The sequence below is a fragment of the Nycticebus coucang genome, chromosome X (assembly GCF_027406575.1).
Source record: "Nycticebus coucang isolate mNycCou1 chromosome X, mNycCou1.pri, whole genome shotgun sequence".
In the NCBI taxonomy this organism is placed as follows: Eukaryota; Metazoa; Chordata; class Mammalia; order Primates; family Lorisidae; genus Nycticebus; species Nycticebus coucang.
In genome coordinates this window covers 68,375,326-68,389,026 of record NC_069804.1, presented here as the reverse complement: position 1 = coordinate 68,389,026, position 13,701 = coordinate 68,375,326, and the positions used below count along the sequence as shown (strand labels likewise).

General features: G+C 40.7%; 1 protein-coding gene across 6 annotated transcripts in view; it reads left to right on the top strand.

Annotated features, from left to right (window-relative positions):
- The window catches only part of ARHGEF9 (Cdc42 guanine nucleotide exchange factor 9), a 368,607-nt gene that overhangs the window by 85,494 nt on the left and 269,412 nt on the right, over nucleotides 1-13,701 (top strand). For 4 of the 6 annotated variants that reach the window (XM_053579818.1, XM_053579819.1, XM_053579823.1 and 1 more), the window contains exon 2: nucleotides 9,464-9,643. The exons of 1 other annotated variant lie outside the window; for it this stretch is intronic. In XM_053579818.1, coding sequence (XP_053435793.1) covers nucleotides 9,518-9,643 — 126 coding nt within the window. In that variant the 5' untranslated portion in view covers nucleotides 9,464-9,517. Of the gene's footprint in view, nucleotides 1-6,085; nucleotides 6,167-9,463; nucleotides 9,644-13,701 lie in introns of all 6 variants that reach the window. One more of the 6 variants, XM_053579821.1, reaches the window with a different exon arrangement.

The following is a 13,701-nucleotide window of genomic DNA, read 5'->3' as shown; positions in this document are numbered from 1 at the left end:
CCATCAGGCCTAGTAGTGGCCTCAGTACCTCAAGGTTGGGGCAGGGGTGGGAATGAAACAGAGCTGGTGCAGGTAGCTTCCACATGGCAGACTGGGAAAATCTTACTGGGCAAGCTACTGTTACTCCTCAGCCTGTCTGTAACCTGACATCAAAAGGAGAAGAAGCCTAGAGACAGAGTTTCAGAGAGTCTGTTTTTTCCTGAATGGCCCAGTACAGTAAGGGGGTAATTCTTGTACTGCAAACTCTCTGGCCCAAGAAAGTTTAAGACAATTGGTCTCAATATGACATGTGATTCAAAATCACTTACACTGTTTATTGAAAATGCTGGTGTGATTTTGAGTAGGGGTCTGTAGGCTTCAGAAACTGGTGTCATGAGTCAGAGGTGCCTGAATCATAGAAAAACATCTAGAATGTGATAGTAACTTTTGTTTCCAAGATGTTCTGGGGATGCAAGCTAAAATGTTTATCAGATTTGGAGCTGCTCTAGTGTAGGAGACTTCTTCAGCCAATAGCATGAAGGTTGGTAGTCCAAGAATGTATCTTCTCTCTGATTTGTGCAATCCTGGGCCCATTTGTCTACATTTTCTTTAAAGGATGCAGTTCCTCTTTTATCTCACTGCACACTTGAACCTATAGTTAAACTTCCATGGCAAACTTAAATTTGGCTGATTAAAAAAAGGGTAAAAGAAGAATATGCTTATTGTGCTTTGAACTTCTTTTAAAAATAATTTAGTTAATGTTCTTTAAAAATTTTTGCAGTGTACCTAAGATCCTCTCACTGCACACCATTTGAAAATCACTCCCTCATACCAACCTCTTACCATTGTGAAATTTAGGGAAGCAGCTGAGTGTCACTTCAGAAACTCCTAAGCTCATTTGGTTGAGTTAGTGGCTAGGAGGTTTCATATCAGAAGAATCTATTGTTAAAGTCAAGACCAAGAAAGCTACTTGTCTGTGTTCATCTGTTTGGTCACCATTATAGCTGAGATGATCTTGTAACTTCCCTTGAAAGAAGGGGGAAGAAGCTTTCCTTTGTTATTAATGTGGAATAAATGAGAAAATAAATATCTTGGATGGCTTATACACTCAGGAGTTTGTCTGGATTTTCTAACCTTTTAGGTACTGGCAGGTGCCTGTTGGCTTATGATCAGTGTCCATATTGGTCAGGTGGCCTGTTTTTTTTTTTTTTTTTTTGTTGTTGTTGTTGACCCTGATCCCCATCTGGGCTTATCTTTTTAGATCAAGCTAGCCCTGCAGGGTTTCATATCTGTCAGGGGTGACTGAAACCAACAGTAAATCTTTCATTATATTAAAGTGAAGAATGGATGGTACAATGGGACATAGAAGGAAGCTGATGCCTAGTGATTAACAAATCACATGCCCAAATTAGGAAAAAGATGATTGTGTCATGAAAGGGATGAGATTTGCATATTTCCTTTTAGTACATTTAGAGTCATCATCACTTGAATGCATTAATTATTCTGTTCATAAATAAAAGTAGTTGTGGGCAATAACAATACCCAGATCAAAACTGGAACCAACCAGGTGTGCATTTTAAGTCCTGGGGAAAAGGAAGAGCAACTCTTGTGATTATTTTTATGTTCATGACGGGGTTTTTCTTACCTGGAAGTGATCTGTGTTCCTTTCCCTGATGATCAGGCACCTGTGCAGAACTTTAGAAAAAGCAGCTTGCCCCAATAGCCACCTGGCCATTAATCCTGACAACAATGGATTGACATGTAGGCCACCTGGTTTTATATTATGCAAACAGTTTCCTTGGGCCAGTGGAATGTTCTGCAACCTGACAGAGATGCTAACTCTGTTGCTGTGATTTGCTTCAGAGGTTGCCTGGTTTTAGGGCTCAGGTAATAGTTTAGATGGAAGCTTAAAACAGTGGTGTTCATTTGGACCAAGCTGTCATTCACAAGTGTATTTTCCTGGTTTTTGGAGAATAATACTGGGGTTGACAACTTGAGTAACACTTCCAAATTGTTATTTTCTTCTTAGGTAGGTGGTAGTCTCTTTTAGATTACTGCAAGAGACAGAGGGAGAGAGGATGCAGCCTGGAGCCATTAGGGAAGATATAGATTAAGGAGCAGGTGTGACAAGATCACACAACTAGGAAGAGGCAGTCTGTTTCAAGTATCCATACACCTAACAACTGATTAAGGGTATGGCTGAATCAGGCACAGAGGTAGGATTGCATTTGCTGCAAAAGATTCAGTTTGGCAAGAGTGGTGGAAATTCCCTGACTAGTTAAGAGGCAAGGGTTGTATCTAGAAATGGGGCTAGATTAAGGAGATATTTGATAGATTAACTGAGGGAAGTTTGTTCCGAAAGGAGAATCGTGTCCAGTTGCAGCATAGCAGACTGAGAGTCCCTCCATGCAGGGACTTTGCCCGACAGCCCAGGGTCTGGCAGACAAAGGAAGAGAAGGTGCTGTGAAATTTATACACACACAGTGTTTTGACCCTTGAGAGATGACACCCATATTAGCCCCAGGAGGCTAACAGGCACCACCCAGACCTGATTATTCGAGGCTTTTTTTATTAGAGGTATTGGGGGTATGCATACTCAAGGCATAAAAGTCTGAAGGTTTCATGTTACAATTAAATAGGCAGTTTTTTGTTCAAGGAAGAAAGTTATCTGGCTGAAGGAAAGCGGAGCACTAAACTACGGATCAAGAATACTTGGGATAGTATTTAATGAGGGAAATTTATAGCCTATGGGTAAGATAGCTGCAGCTGGAGGGTAGTTTTATTTAGGTCCCATCTAAGCTGTTGATCTGTATCTATACATTTCCCAGACTGTTGTTTTATCTATTTGCCGGGCATTCCAGCACCTTAGGTGTGCCTGGCAGTGGAGCGGCTGAGACTGGGGGAGTTCTGGGGATGTCAGCCTACTCTAGCTTTCACCCATAGGAGTTACTGAAGCTTCTTAGACATAGAGCATGGCACCAGCAGATAAAGTTTGAGAAATGCATCATTAAGGAGTAGCTTGAGTAAGAGAGAGATCTGGGGGGGACTGAGGGGCCTGTTGGGAGACAGCTTGAGGTGATGAGGACCAGGCCTAGGATGGGACACTGGGATTGAAGAGAAAGAGTCATTTTGAGAGATAGACATGAGGAAGGGCAAGTAGATTTTTCTGAAATGGGAAAAATTAATAAGGAGGGGGAATAGAGGTATATTATGAATTTGACATATGTCTTATTGTCAAACAATAGCAGGCCATCCAGTGAAATGTGGAGCAAGCAGTTAGAAATATGGGACTAGAGGTGATGTCATAAGAAAAATGATTTCTTTGAGGAACTAATGAAGAGAACAAAAAGCAGAGGTCCCTAGTGAATTTTGAATGGGGCAGTCAAGAGCTTAAGCAGAAAACCCGTTCCTTAGTTTTTTCAGACAATCTGACTGGCCTGCACTTTAATGTGCTGCCAGCAATGCCTGAGTCACTTATTTTCAGGAAGAAACTAGTCAGCTGCAAATTCTCATTTTTCTGAGCAGAGAGCAATGAAAGCATCCTATCCAACAGAAAGGACAGTGAAGAGAAATAAACTCTAATAATGAAATCCCAGAGCTGAAGTATTAGTCTCAGTAAAATACAACAGCTGGAAGGAACTTGAGAAGCCATCTGTCTTGTTCTAGTCTGTCACTTGACTGACAAACCGAAACAGGGTAAGAGACCTATCCAAGATCATTCAGTGAGTTACTGGCAGAGCTGCTTTCAGTAGTCAGCTTGAGTCTTTGCTGTACATTATGGTGCCTCCCAGCTGTTGTTGGAGCAATATGGTTCATGCCTTTCAAAAAATGGGTAGGGTAGTTAGGCTTCACATAGCCAATGTCTATTTTCAAGGCTTATATTGAAAAAGTATCTTGGCATATTCAGGAGAGATCATACAATCCCAGCTTGTTTTAAATATGCTTAAAGGGAGCAAGGAAAAGAATTTTGCTCTTGTAGATGCTTAGCTGTTGAGGAAGGAGGCCTTCTTAGAGGATAGGGGCAGGCACAAAACTAAGAAAACCTCACAGAGAGGCAAAATTCCCTTATGTGTCCTCTTTTCCTCCTGCAAAGCTTTTCAGAAGGCAGACCCAGTTTACTAAATTCATGGTGATTGGCACATTTGGTGTTCCAACAACACTTGGTAGTTCATATTTTTAAGAGCACCCCCCTTTTTGCTTCTTGTCATTAAAACACTAATATTTTTGGCAGCCACCTGGGCTAATTAAATGTCTATTTTGGGAGTGGTACTTTTGAGCTAGAAAGCAAGAACAAGAACTTGAAGACAAGTGGCATGGCTCTTGATAACTAGATGAGGGCTGTGATCACAGTCCCTGTGAACACAGGGATTTTTCCTGTGTTTACACAGCCTGACATTGGGCAAGCTCCTTACATGATGTCAAATACTCTTTTTTAGACGTACCAACCCCTGAAGAAGGCTTATAGATAAGCAGACTGCTGGAGGCAAGGAGCCTAACACCCAGGCTTGAGCTTCTACCCTTATGCTTTAATAACCACACTTAGGATAGATCCCTGCCCCTAAATTGGGAAAATGGGGAGAGAATGTGGCCTCAGGAGAGGCAAGAGTAGAACTAGGAAGGTCTCCCACTCCCCAGCAGAAGATCTTGTTTTAACTGCAAGTTCTCCAGTCCTACTTCAGTCATCTGGAGACTGAGAACTACTTCTCTTTATCATTCACAGGGTAGACTAGTCTCTCTCTGCTTTTTTGACAGGTACTGGGGTTGGAGGGGATTGGCAAAAGCAAAGCTATAGAGTAAGGTTAACTGGGGACTGAAATTCATTCTACTGCCTATGAACTGGGTGATCATGGGCTACTTGTTTAACTACACAGATTATGTTTAGTAAAAATGAAAGTGTTAATGCTTACCTTGGAGAACTGTAGAAACTGAGATCACAAAATAAAGCCTTTTACTCAATGCCTAGCATATGTTTTTGACAAATATAAATTATTCTTGATCTTCCTTATCTTTTTTCTTCTTTTACAAGTACTTTCTTCTTCCCTTCCTTCTTTTGTTCTCCCTCAAAGGGCTCACTGGCTACTCCAAGTTAGCTACAGGTCTTGTTGATCAGAGACTACCCTTTAATTTCAAACTCCTAATGTCTCCAGAGGATAGTGATCATATTTCCAGGTTAAAAATCAGGGCACATGGGTTTTATAACATATGTACCTATTTGGGGGATGTGCGGGAAAGAAAATTTGAAATTAAGATGGTCTTGGGAAATCTGGATAAAAAGGAATAGAATCTCATTCCATCTTATGACTCTTCAACTCTCAGCATCCTCCTATTTATGTCCAAAAGTGTCTTTGGAGTGGGAGTGGGAAACACTATGTGCCCCACTCACTGGTAAGTCTGAGCACTATATTTGGTGCTACTTCTGGAATGCCCTGGGGGATTGGAAATTATTTTTTTAGAAGTTACAGTAGTATTGTCCCATGGCCTAGAGATATTTGAGAACCTTGTTAGAATAATACAGCACCATCTCCTGGCTTTATGTTAGGCTTGCAGCGTGAAGGGTAGGGACAGTTGGGAATTAGAGCTTTTGGTGGGAAGAGGGTTATAAACCAGTTTGGTAATAGATAATTTAACCCCCACTATAGTCACTCTTAAATAGCTTTGTCTTGGCTTTCTATTAATAACTCTGTACCACTTGATAATGTTGATTAGCCCTGTTGCTTGAAACTCTTATCCTTAGCTTTTGTGAGATTGCACTCCTTGGTATCCTAAGGAGGTTTGTTTTTCTAGATCAGTGATTTTCAACTGGTGTGCCATGAAAAGATCTCAGGTGTGCCTTGAAAAAATTTTTAAAGATCATTAATTAAGAGTTTGAGGTTGCTTTGGGCTATGACACCATGGCATTCTACCTAGGGCAAATAGTGAGAATGTCTCAAAAAAAAATCCTTATTTAACAAATAATGCTGATAGAACTGGTTATCCACATGTAGAAGACTTCTGGGCTTAAACAATTCTCTTGCCTCAGCCTCCCAAGTAGCTGGGAATACAGGTGCCTGACACAATGCCCTGTTATTTTTTTATTGTACTTGTCATTGTTGTTTAGCAGGCCCAGGCTGGGTTTGAACCCACCAGACCTGGTGTATGTGGCTGGCACCCTAACCATTGAGCAACAGGTGCTGAGCCATAATTTAAGGTAGGTTTGCCTGCCCTTAGCCACCTTTTATACTGTTTGAAAGCTATGCATTGCTGGTGCCCGGAGACCCTTTGTTCTTCAGGCCATGACTGTAGTTGAATCACACTGAACAGATCCCTGAACATAGTAGAAGCTCATTGAATGAATGTTGGAAGAAAAATGGATGAGCAGAGAAAAGTGGTGACATATGAAAAAATTGTAGTTAGTTAAAAATCAATTCTGTACACAAGGGGAGTATTTGAGACCAATTTCTACCCCATACTCAGTTTACTTTTTAAAACAAACTCAGAGGATAGGGGTCCTTTGCTCCTGCTTGTGTTTGTGATGGAAGCACACAGGAGCCCCATACAGCTGCCAGCCCCTTCTAGATTAGCCTTCCTCTCTCTTCTGTGCACATACCTGTCAGCTCTTGATTTAGTGTCTTATAGCTCATGATGCAGGTGAAAGAGTAGAGTTATCCCCATTTTATAGGTAAAGAAACAGACCCAGGGGCAGCATAGATTTTAAGTTAAGAGAAGAGTCTCTAGAACCAGACTGTGCCTATATTTGAACTTCAGTAGTTACTGGAAGTGTGAACCTGGACAAAGTATTTAACTTCTGTGTGCTTCTGTTTGCTCATTTGTGAGATGGGGATAATAATAGTATATTCTTAAAGGGCTGTTGTGAAGCTTAAAGAATTAATATGTAGAAAATGTTTAAAATAGTACCTGACACATAGTAAGTACTCTCATAAGCTATTATAAGGTACATGGAATTATCATTGTACCTTTAAATCCACACTTTCTTTATCTTCCCTCCGTATGGTTGGAAAACAAACAAACAAACAAACAAAACATTGGTGCTGGAGGCTGGCCATCTGGTGGCTGTAGGCAAATTACTTTTGTTATATCTGATCTATAAAATGAGGGTTTAAGTGTGATAATCTTTATAGTGCTATGCAATTCTGATAGTCAGTGGTTCTAAGTAGGCCCTGACAACATCTTTCCAGTTGATTAGTTGTTTCGTGACCACTAGGTTCTGGATTGGCCTTGTCCAGGGCCTATGACCTGATCAGCTGGATTAAAAAGGGACTAAGAGTGAGCTGTCTATAGGAAGACTACAAAGTAAAAAGAATTCAGGCAGTGGAATCAGCTAGACCTGGGCCTTGGGAGTACAAACAGCATTATAGATAGTATCCTGAGCAGAGGGTTGATAATTGATGCTGAGATATTCTTTTGACCCTTGATAAAAAGCCATGGATATAGCTTTAAATTATAAGCCCTTTATGGTGCTCTGGGCTAGAGCTGTGTGTGATTATAGATATCTAACAACACCAGTTGGGACTCATCTTTTCCAGGAAAGAGGAGACTTCTCTATAAAGATTTATTTTATTGAGGCCAGTGACCAGAAATTATCCTTCTTCATTGAGGCTAGAACAAGGAGAAATTGGCTTTGGGCATGATTGGAAAAAAGAAAGTTCAACATAAAAATGAATCTCCACATAAGCAGAGACTCTAGTAACTTCATGTGGTTGTCTAAATTTTCTTCTTTAGGATTCTTTAAGAATAGGAACCATCAGGTTTATGATATCATGGATGGAGTTCTGTAAGTTCAGTAAAGATAATGCGTAGACATTGCTGGTATGTATTGATGTGTATAAGAGAACATGAGAGAGACCTACCTTCATAATTTATTACTTGTGTTACTGGTTGAAGGACCAGGTCACTTTTCTGAGCCCCAGTTTCCTCATCTTTATAATATAGGCAATAGTGAGATCCACCTCATTCAGTAAGGATCAAGTGATGCAGTAGATGTGAAAATACTTGGCCAACAGTAAGGCATGAGCTATTTGAAAAAGTAGTATTGTAAAAGGTCCTGCTGGAAATCTGTATGCATCCATGCTGAAAAACTGCCTCTATGCCTTGCCTTCTGTGGAATGCACAAAGACTAGAATCCTGAACAATGACAGATGTATCAGGCAGGGCCTGAGGAACAAAACCCCTCAATTAAGTCAGTAATCAGGGAGTGTGTCTATGACTGTGTTTATATCTGTGCAAGGAATATGCATTCCTTTTGTGACCATAAAGTTATTTCTGGCTAGCATGTTGGAGAGGAGACTTGTGGGAGAAGGCAATAGACTGCCTTTATTGTCTTTGAACTATTTTTTCTTTGGCTTTATGGAGTCATAATTGCTATGGGGAGTCAGTCCTTCCTCAAAGCAGGTTGATGAAAAAGCTGACTTCTCTAGAGGACATACTCAGAAATTCACTGCTGGGAAGAGAGTTCTTGAGTCTCTTTGCCTGACAGGCCATATGTTCTCTATTATGTAATCTGTTTCCCCAGATGCCAGGAAGACTGACAGCCCATATGAACCAGAAAAGCTGGGGGGAAAGAGAGAACAAATAACATGGTAGTCACGATGGTAGCTAGAGAGGCAGACTACCCCTCTCCCCCATCCTTATCACTGCGTTTAGATGAGTGTCATGAATGTGTTTGTTCATGTGACAGTGGTGTAGAACACTGTTGTGTGGAGCCCAGTACTCCTGCCCATGAAGTTTAATGAATAGGATTAGGGTCCATAAATAGCCCCTGCCTTGCTGGGTGATTTCAAACTCATCCCTTAACTTCTTTGTTGCTTAGTTTTGCCATGCTATCAAATTCAGAACTTAGTCTAGACCCCCTGTATCTCAAAGGGTGATCATACAAATCACAGAGCAAATCTGTGCCAAAGTTGAAGAGAGCCATATTCTTTCATACCCATGACCTCTCTGGATGGTATCATGTGTGGGTGAGAGCAGGGGGCTACAGGACTGGAGTTCATTGTGTGTGAGGAATGTCATGGTCTGTTACCCTAGGGGGAGGGGCATAATGGAGTTAAATAATGTACCACTAATTCTCAATTGGTCATCTCCAAGAGGGTGGAGCACAGAGAATTGAAAGCCAACAAATGTGAAGCTCATTTTAGCCACTGATTTCAGCCTCTCCACCAATTCCAGACCCAGGGCTGCCTTGAAGCACCAAGGAGAAATGGACTGGTGCTTTCTTTGCTCTCTGGGAAGTTCATGAGTAGGGAGAAAAGCATGAAGCTTATGTAGTCTGTATTGATGCTCTGAGTCATTCCACATGCTGACTAATGGAGAGTTGATACTATTGTTTGTCTTGTGGTCCAGTTTAGCTTGTGCTCCAGTGTCATCCTCCTGACCCTAGCCATTAAAGTCTGTGAGTTTTAGTATAAGTGGTAGAACTCTGTGGGTGGGGAAAGGGCAGACAAAGTAGCTAGCTGTGTGGACTGAACACATTCTCATTTTGTCTCCTAAGCTGATCACTGGAGATTCCATCGTTAGTGCTGAGGCAGTATGGGATCACGTCACCATGGCCAACCGGGAGTTGGCATTTAAGGCTGGCGACGTCATCAAAGTCTTGGATGCTTCAAACAAGGATTGGTGGTGGGGCCAGATCGACGATGAGGAGGGATGGTTTCCTGCCAGCTTTGTGAGGGTGAGTGTCAGCCTTCACTCTCTACTCCTCTTTCCTTAGCTGCCTGCCTGACCCTGGCTTCCCCTTTACCATCCTCTGTTCTTCCATTCATTCTTCTCCTGGTATCTTTTCTCAATTTTTTTCTTTTTTTTTTTATTGTCTCTTATCAAGGCCCTGGGCTTTCTTTATTCTTTGGCCTTTAACATTTTAAAGTTTTTCTTTGTCTTTTATTTATTTTAACGCCTCCCCAACCTTCTACCTTTGTATATATCAATTCCTTTGTCTGGGCCTTAGTTTCCTCTTTGAGGGTTGGCCTTTGGTGGTTTTTGAAGACTTAACTCTATATTGCTGTGAACTTTTGCTTTTCTTATGTCTTCTTTTCTGCTTTCTTTCTTTCCTTTATACCTTCTTGTTTATCCTTTCTTCTTATAAATCCTTCCCATCTCCTCTCTTCTCCTCTTTTTCTTGCTGTCATCTCTCCTCTGCTCTCTTTTCTTCTCTGTTCTCTCTCCCTCCCCCTTTTACTCTCCTTTTTTCCTTTTTCTCTGCTTCTTTGCCTCCTTTTTCTCATTTAGGAAAGTGTGTACATCCTTAAGTATTGTCTCAGGACTGTCTTTAGATGTTAATGTAAGAGTGTGGGCTGTTACTCCTAGGGGATATTGCTGTGTGGACTGAACACATTCTTATTTTTTCTTCTAAGCTGACCATTGGAGATTCCATCATTAGTGCGGAGGAGGTATGGGATCACATCACCATCACTGTAGCTATCTTACTTTTTTCAAGAGTCAAATGGCTGGGATTTAAGCTGTGCTGGGGGTGCAAAGCAGGCAGCCTACAAGGTTTTGCAAGGCTTCTGCCTCTTTGACATTATACCATGAATAACTTGGCACTTAACAGAGGGATGCTTGGGAGGGAGCTCACAGTAGATTTGTGTTTCTTCCCAGTCACTATGGAGGAAGTGACTCCAGGATGCTTATTACCTCAAGTTGCAACGGAGAAAGAGTATTTGACTAGGTGTTCCAGTTCTTGACCTTCCTTGGAATTGTGAACTAGAATCAATTCTTTGACTATAGTGAGCTCTGGTTTACCCATCTGCTAAATAGTCTTAGAAGTTCTTTAATGCCAGGGCATGTCACAGGAAATGAAGTAAAATGTGAAAACTGCTTTGTGGTAAGATGAGCACCAAAGCCATATGAAAGTGTGTTATAACTATCCTTATCATAGCCTTTTGTTAGTTTCTCCCATGAGGTGAGGCTGGAATCTTCTGGACCCCTACAAAAACATCAAAGAGACGTGAGATCTTGAAGGTTGAAGAGCTTCAAGATTGGAATGATGGCAGCATGATATGAAGGAAGGAACAGGGCATTTGGAGTCAGATAACTTTGAGATACGGGTTTACTGCCTCCTAGCTCTGTAACTTTGGGGAAGATTTAACTTTTCTAAGTTTTGATTTCCTCATATGAAAAATATGGATAACAGACTTTCCACAAGGATTCAATGAGCTCATATAAGATAAAATATCTAGCAAAGTGCTTAACAGTTACTATGTATAGGTATATATCCAAGATATTAGGTACTTGGTAAATGGTAACTTGTTTTATCATTATCATCATAATTATTATCACCACCACCACCACCACAACCTTATTAGTTACAAGAAAGTCCCTGTATCAAGGCTGGCCCTAGAGGTTGAAAGAGGCTTCCTTCCTCAGAGGGCTACACACTTGGAAAGTATTATTATCTAGTTGGGACAGTTTAAGTGAGGGCACTGGCCAGATCTATGAGAATGGACAAAATGACCTCTCACTTCTGTCTATATGGAGAATCTTCTAATGAAGTATACAATCCTTTCTTCTCTGCTTGTGTGGAATCTTCCATCAGAGTCTCAAAACTCTCTCTGTGAGAGTTTACAGTTCAGGTTTACTGGTTGATGAATCACTCCCAGGAGTAGTCAGAAAGAGCACATCAATAACCTTAGGCCTTCAGGACTAGCATGAGGCCTTGTACATGTACAGCTTTTGTCTCTTGTGCTGACAGACTACTCTCTTTAAAAGAAAGATTAAACTGCACCCAGTGGTGACATCACCCAGATTCAAATGCCACTTTTATAATAAACAGTAAATCAAGGGATGGGGGAAATGATTGAGCAAGTCAGGATGGCCCAGAGGGTGAATGGTAGAGCCAGATTTCAGAATATTGATGAGGAGGCATTGTTACTCCTAAGTGAAGCCCAATGTTCCTCTAGGTGCATAGCACTAAAAGCCACTGGTACAGGGTCTATCCCGGTGGTTCTCAACACTAGCTCTACAAGAAAATCGCTTAAGTGGCAAAGAAGAAGGAGAAAATTAGAAGAAGAAGAGGAAGAAGAAGAAGAAGAAGAAGAAAAAGAAGAAGAAGAAGAATCATCTTCATCCAGAAGACAAATAAAAAACCCACTAAAACCCAGGCTCCAGACGAGTTAAATAATAATCTTTGAAGATGAGGCCCAGGAATCGGATTTTTAGAAAACCTCTAGGTTTTACTGGGTAGCCTGGCTTAAGAACCATTGGTCATTATATTTATACTGTACAATAGAATATATAATTAAGGCCACAAATGTAATTTAAATGTTTTTAGTAACCACACTAAAACAGTAAAAAAAAAAAAGTACAAATGAAATTAATTTCATTTATTTTATTTAACCCAATATGTCTAAGATATTCTGTAATATGTTATTACTATAAGATTATTAATGCTATATATTACTAAGTCTTTGAAATTTGTTACATATTTTATATTCATAGCACATCTCAATTCATGCTAGCTGAACTGAGATTCAGTAGCTCCTTTAGAACATCATCCAGAGGTTATTTGGTATATAACAGAAAAGTATAGTAACAAAGAAAAGACTTCCCTCTTAGCCCCATACTAGCCGAACAGATTTGTAGATCATTGGACCAAATTGGTGACTGATACAGTTAGTAGAGCCCCATTTCCTGTGTGGAAATCTCATTGCTGTGAGAACATTTGAGACCTAGGATGAATAATCAAGGGTGCTTACGTGGTTCTGTCCAAGCTTGCCCTACCTGTTGTTGATCATATTAAAACCCAACCTGGAGTCTGCGAAACCTAGATTGCCTCAGTTCTGTTATTAGATATTCAGTTGAGCAGCTTCCTGTGTATCTTCAAAGCTCTGTTTTCTTCCTTGTAAAATTGATATTATTGGGTTTTGTGAAAATGTTTTGTAACCCATGATATGCTGGATACCTGACAACAGGAATTGTGATTTTATTTTGCTGCTGCATGGGAACTTGTCAGGTATTTGTGACTTTGACCCAGTCAAATCTGCCTCCCCTGCTGTTCAGAATTTCATTCTTGTGTACGTATATACATATGTGTGTGTATGTGTTTTCTTAGGTTCTTTCTTTTCTGTACTGAGCACAAGGCTTCACAAGAGCAATGCAAGAGTTAATGTACATTGGAATTAGAGATTGCTGGACATCAGTCCTCATATCTAGCTGTTGACATCTTGAGCTGCTTTCCTGGGCTGATTTCCCCCCTAGAAGTTGTGAGAAGACTATCAGGATATGATTGTATCTTTAAGTTTCAAGTCCTACCCCTGTGATTAGCCTCATTTTGCTTGATGGGCCCTAATGCCAAGTCATTCAGGCTCTTTTTGTTCATCATTATGCATAAAAAGAGACTTTGTTCTGATTTTGGCCTTTGGCCTGGGAAGAGCTTTCCACCTACCTGAGGGAAGGTTGTATATAGGACACACAACGGCCTATTACTGATGAGAGGTAAGGCCTGTGAGACAAGGCACGGATTTGGTCATAAAGTGAAGAACCTGCTCAGATACCATCAGGACTTACATAAATATTTTTCCATTTTCTTCAAATTCTGTGTTTCTCTAGTTTCTGGCCTGTCTAGAGTTATGGAGATGAAAAGATTGACTAAGAGGGACATTATCATCACTCCTTGCCTTTTTACAAACCAGATGTCATGGAAATCCAACCTTTACTGTTGGGGCTTCCTAGGGAAATCTGCCAAGATTTATTTATAGTACTCTTTGTGGCTGAAGAAAGAGACACTAGGTAAAA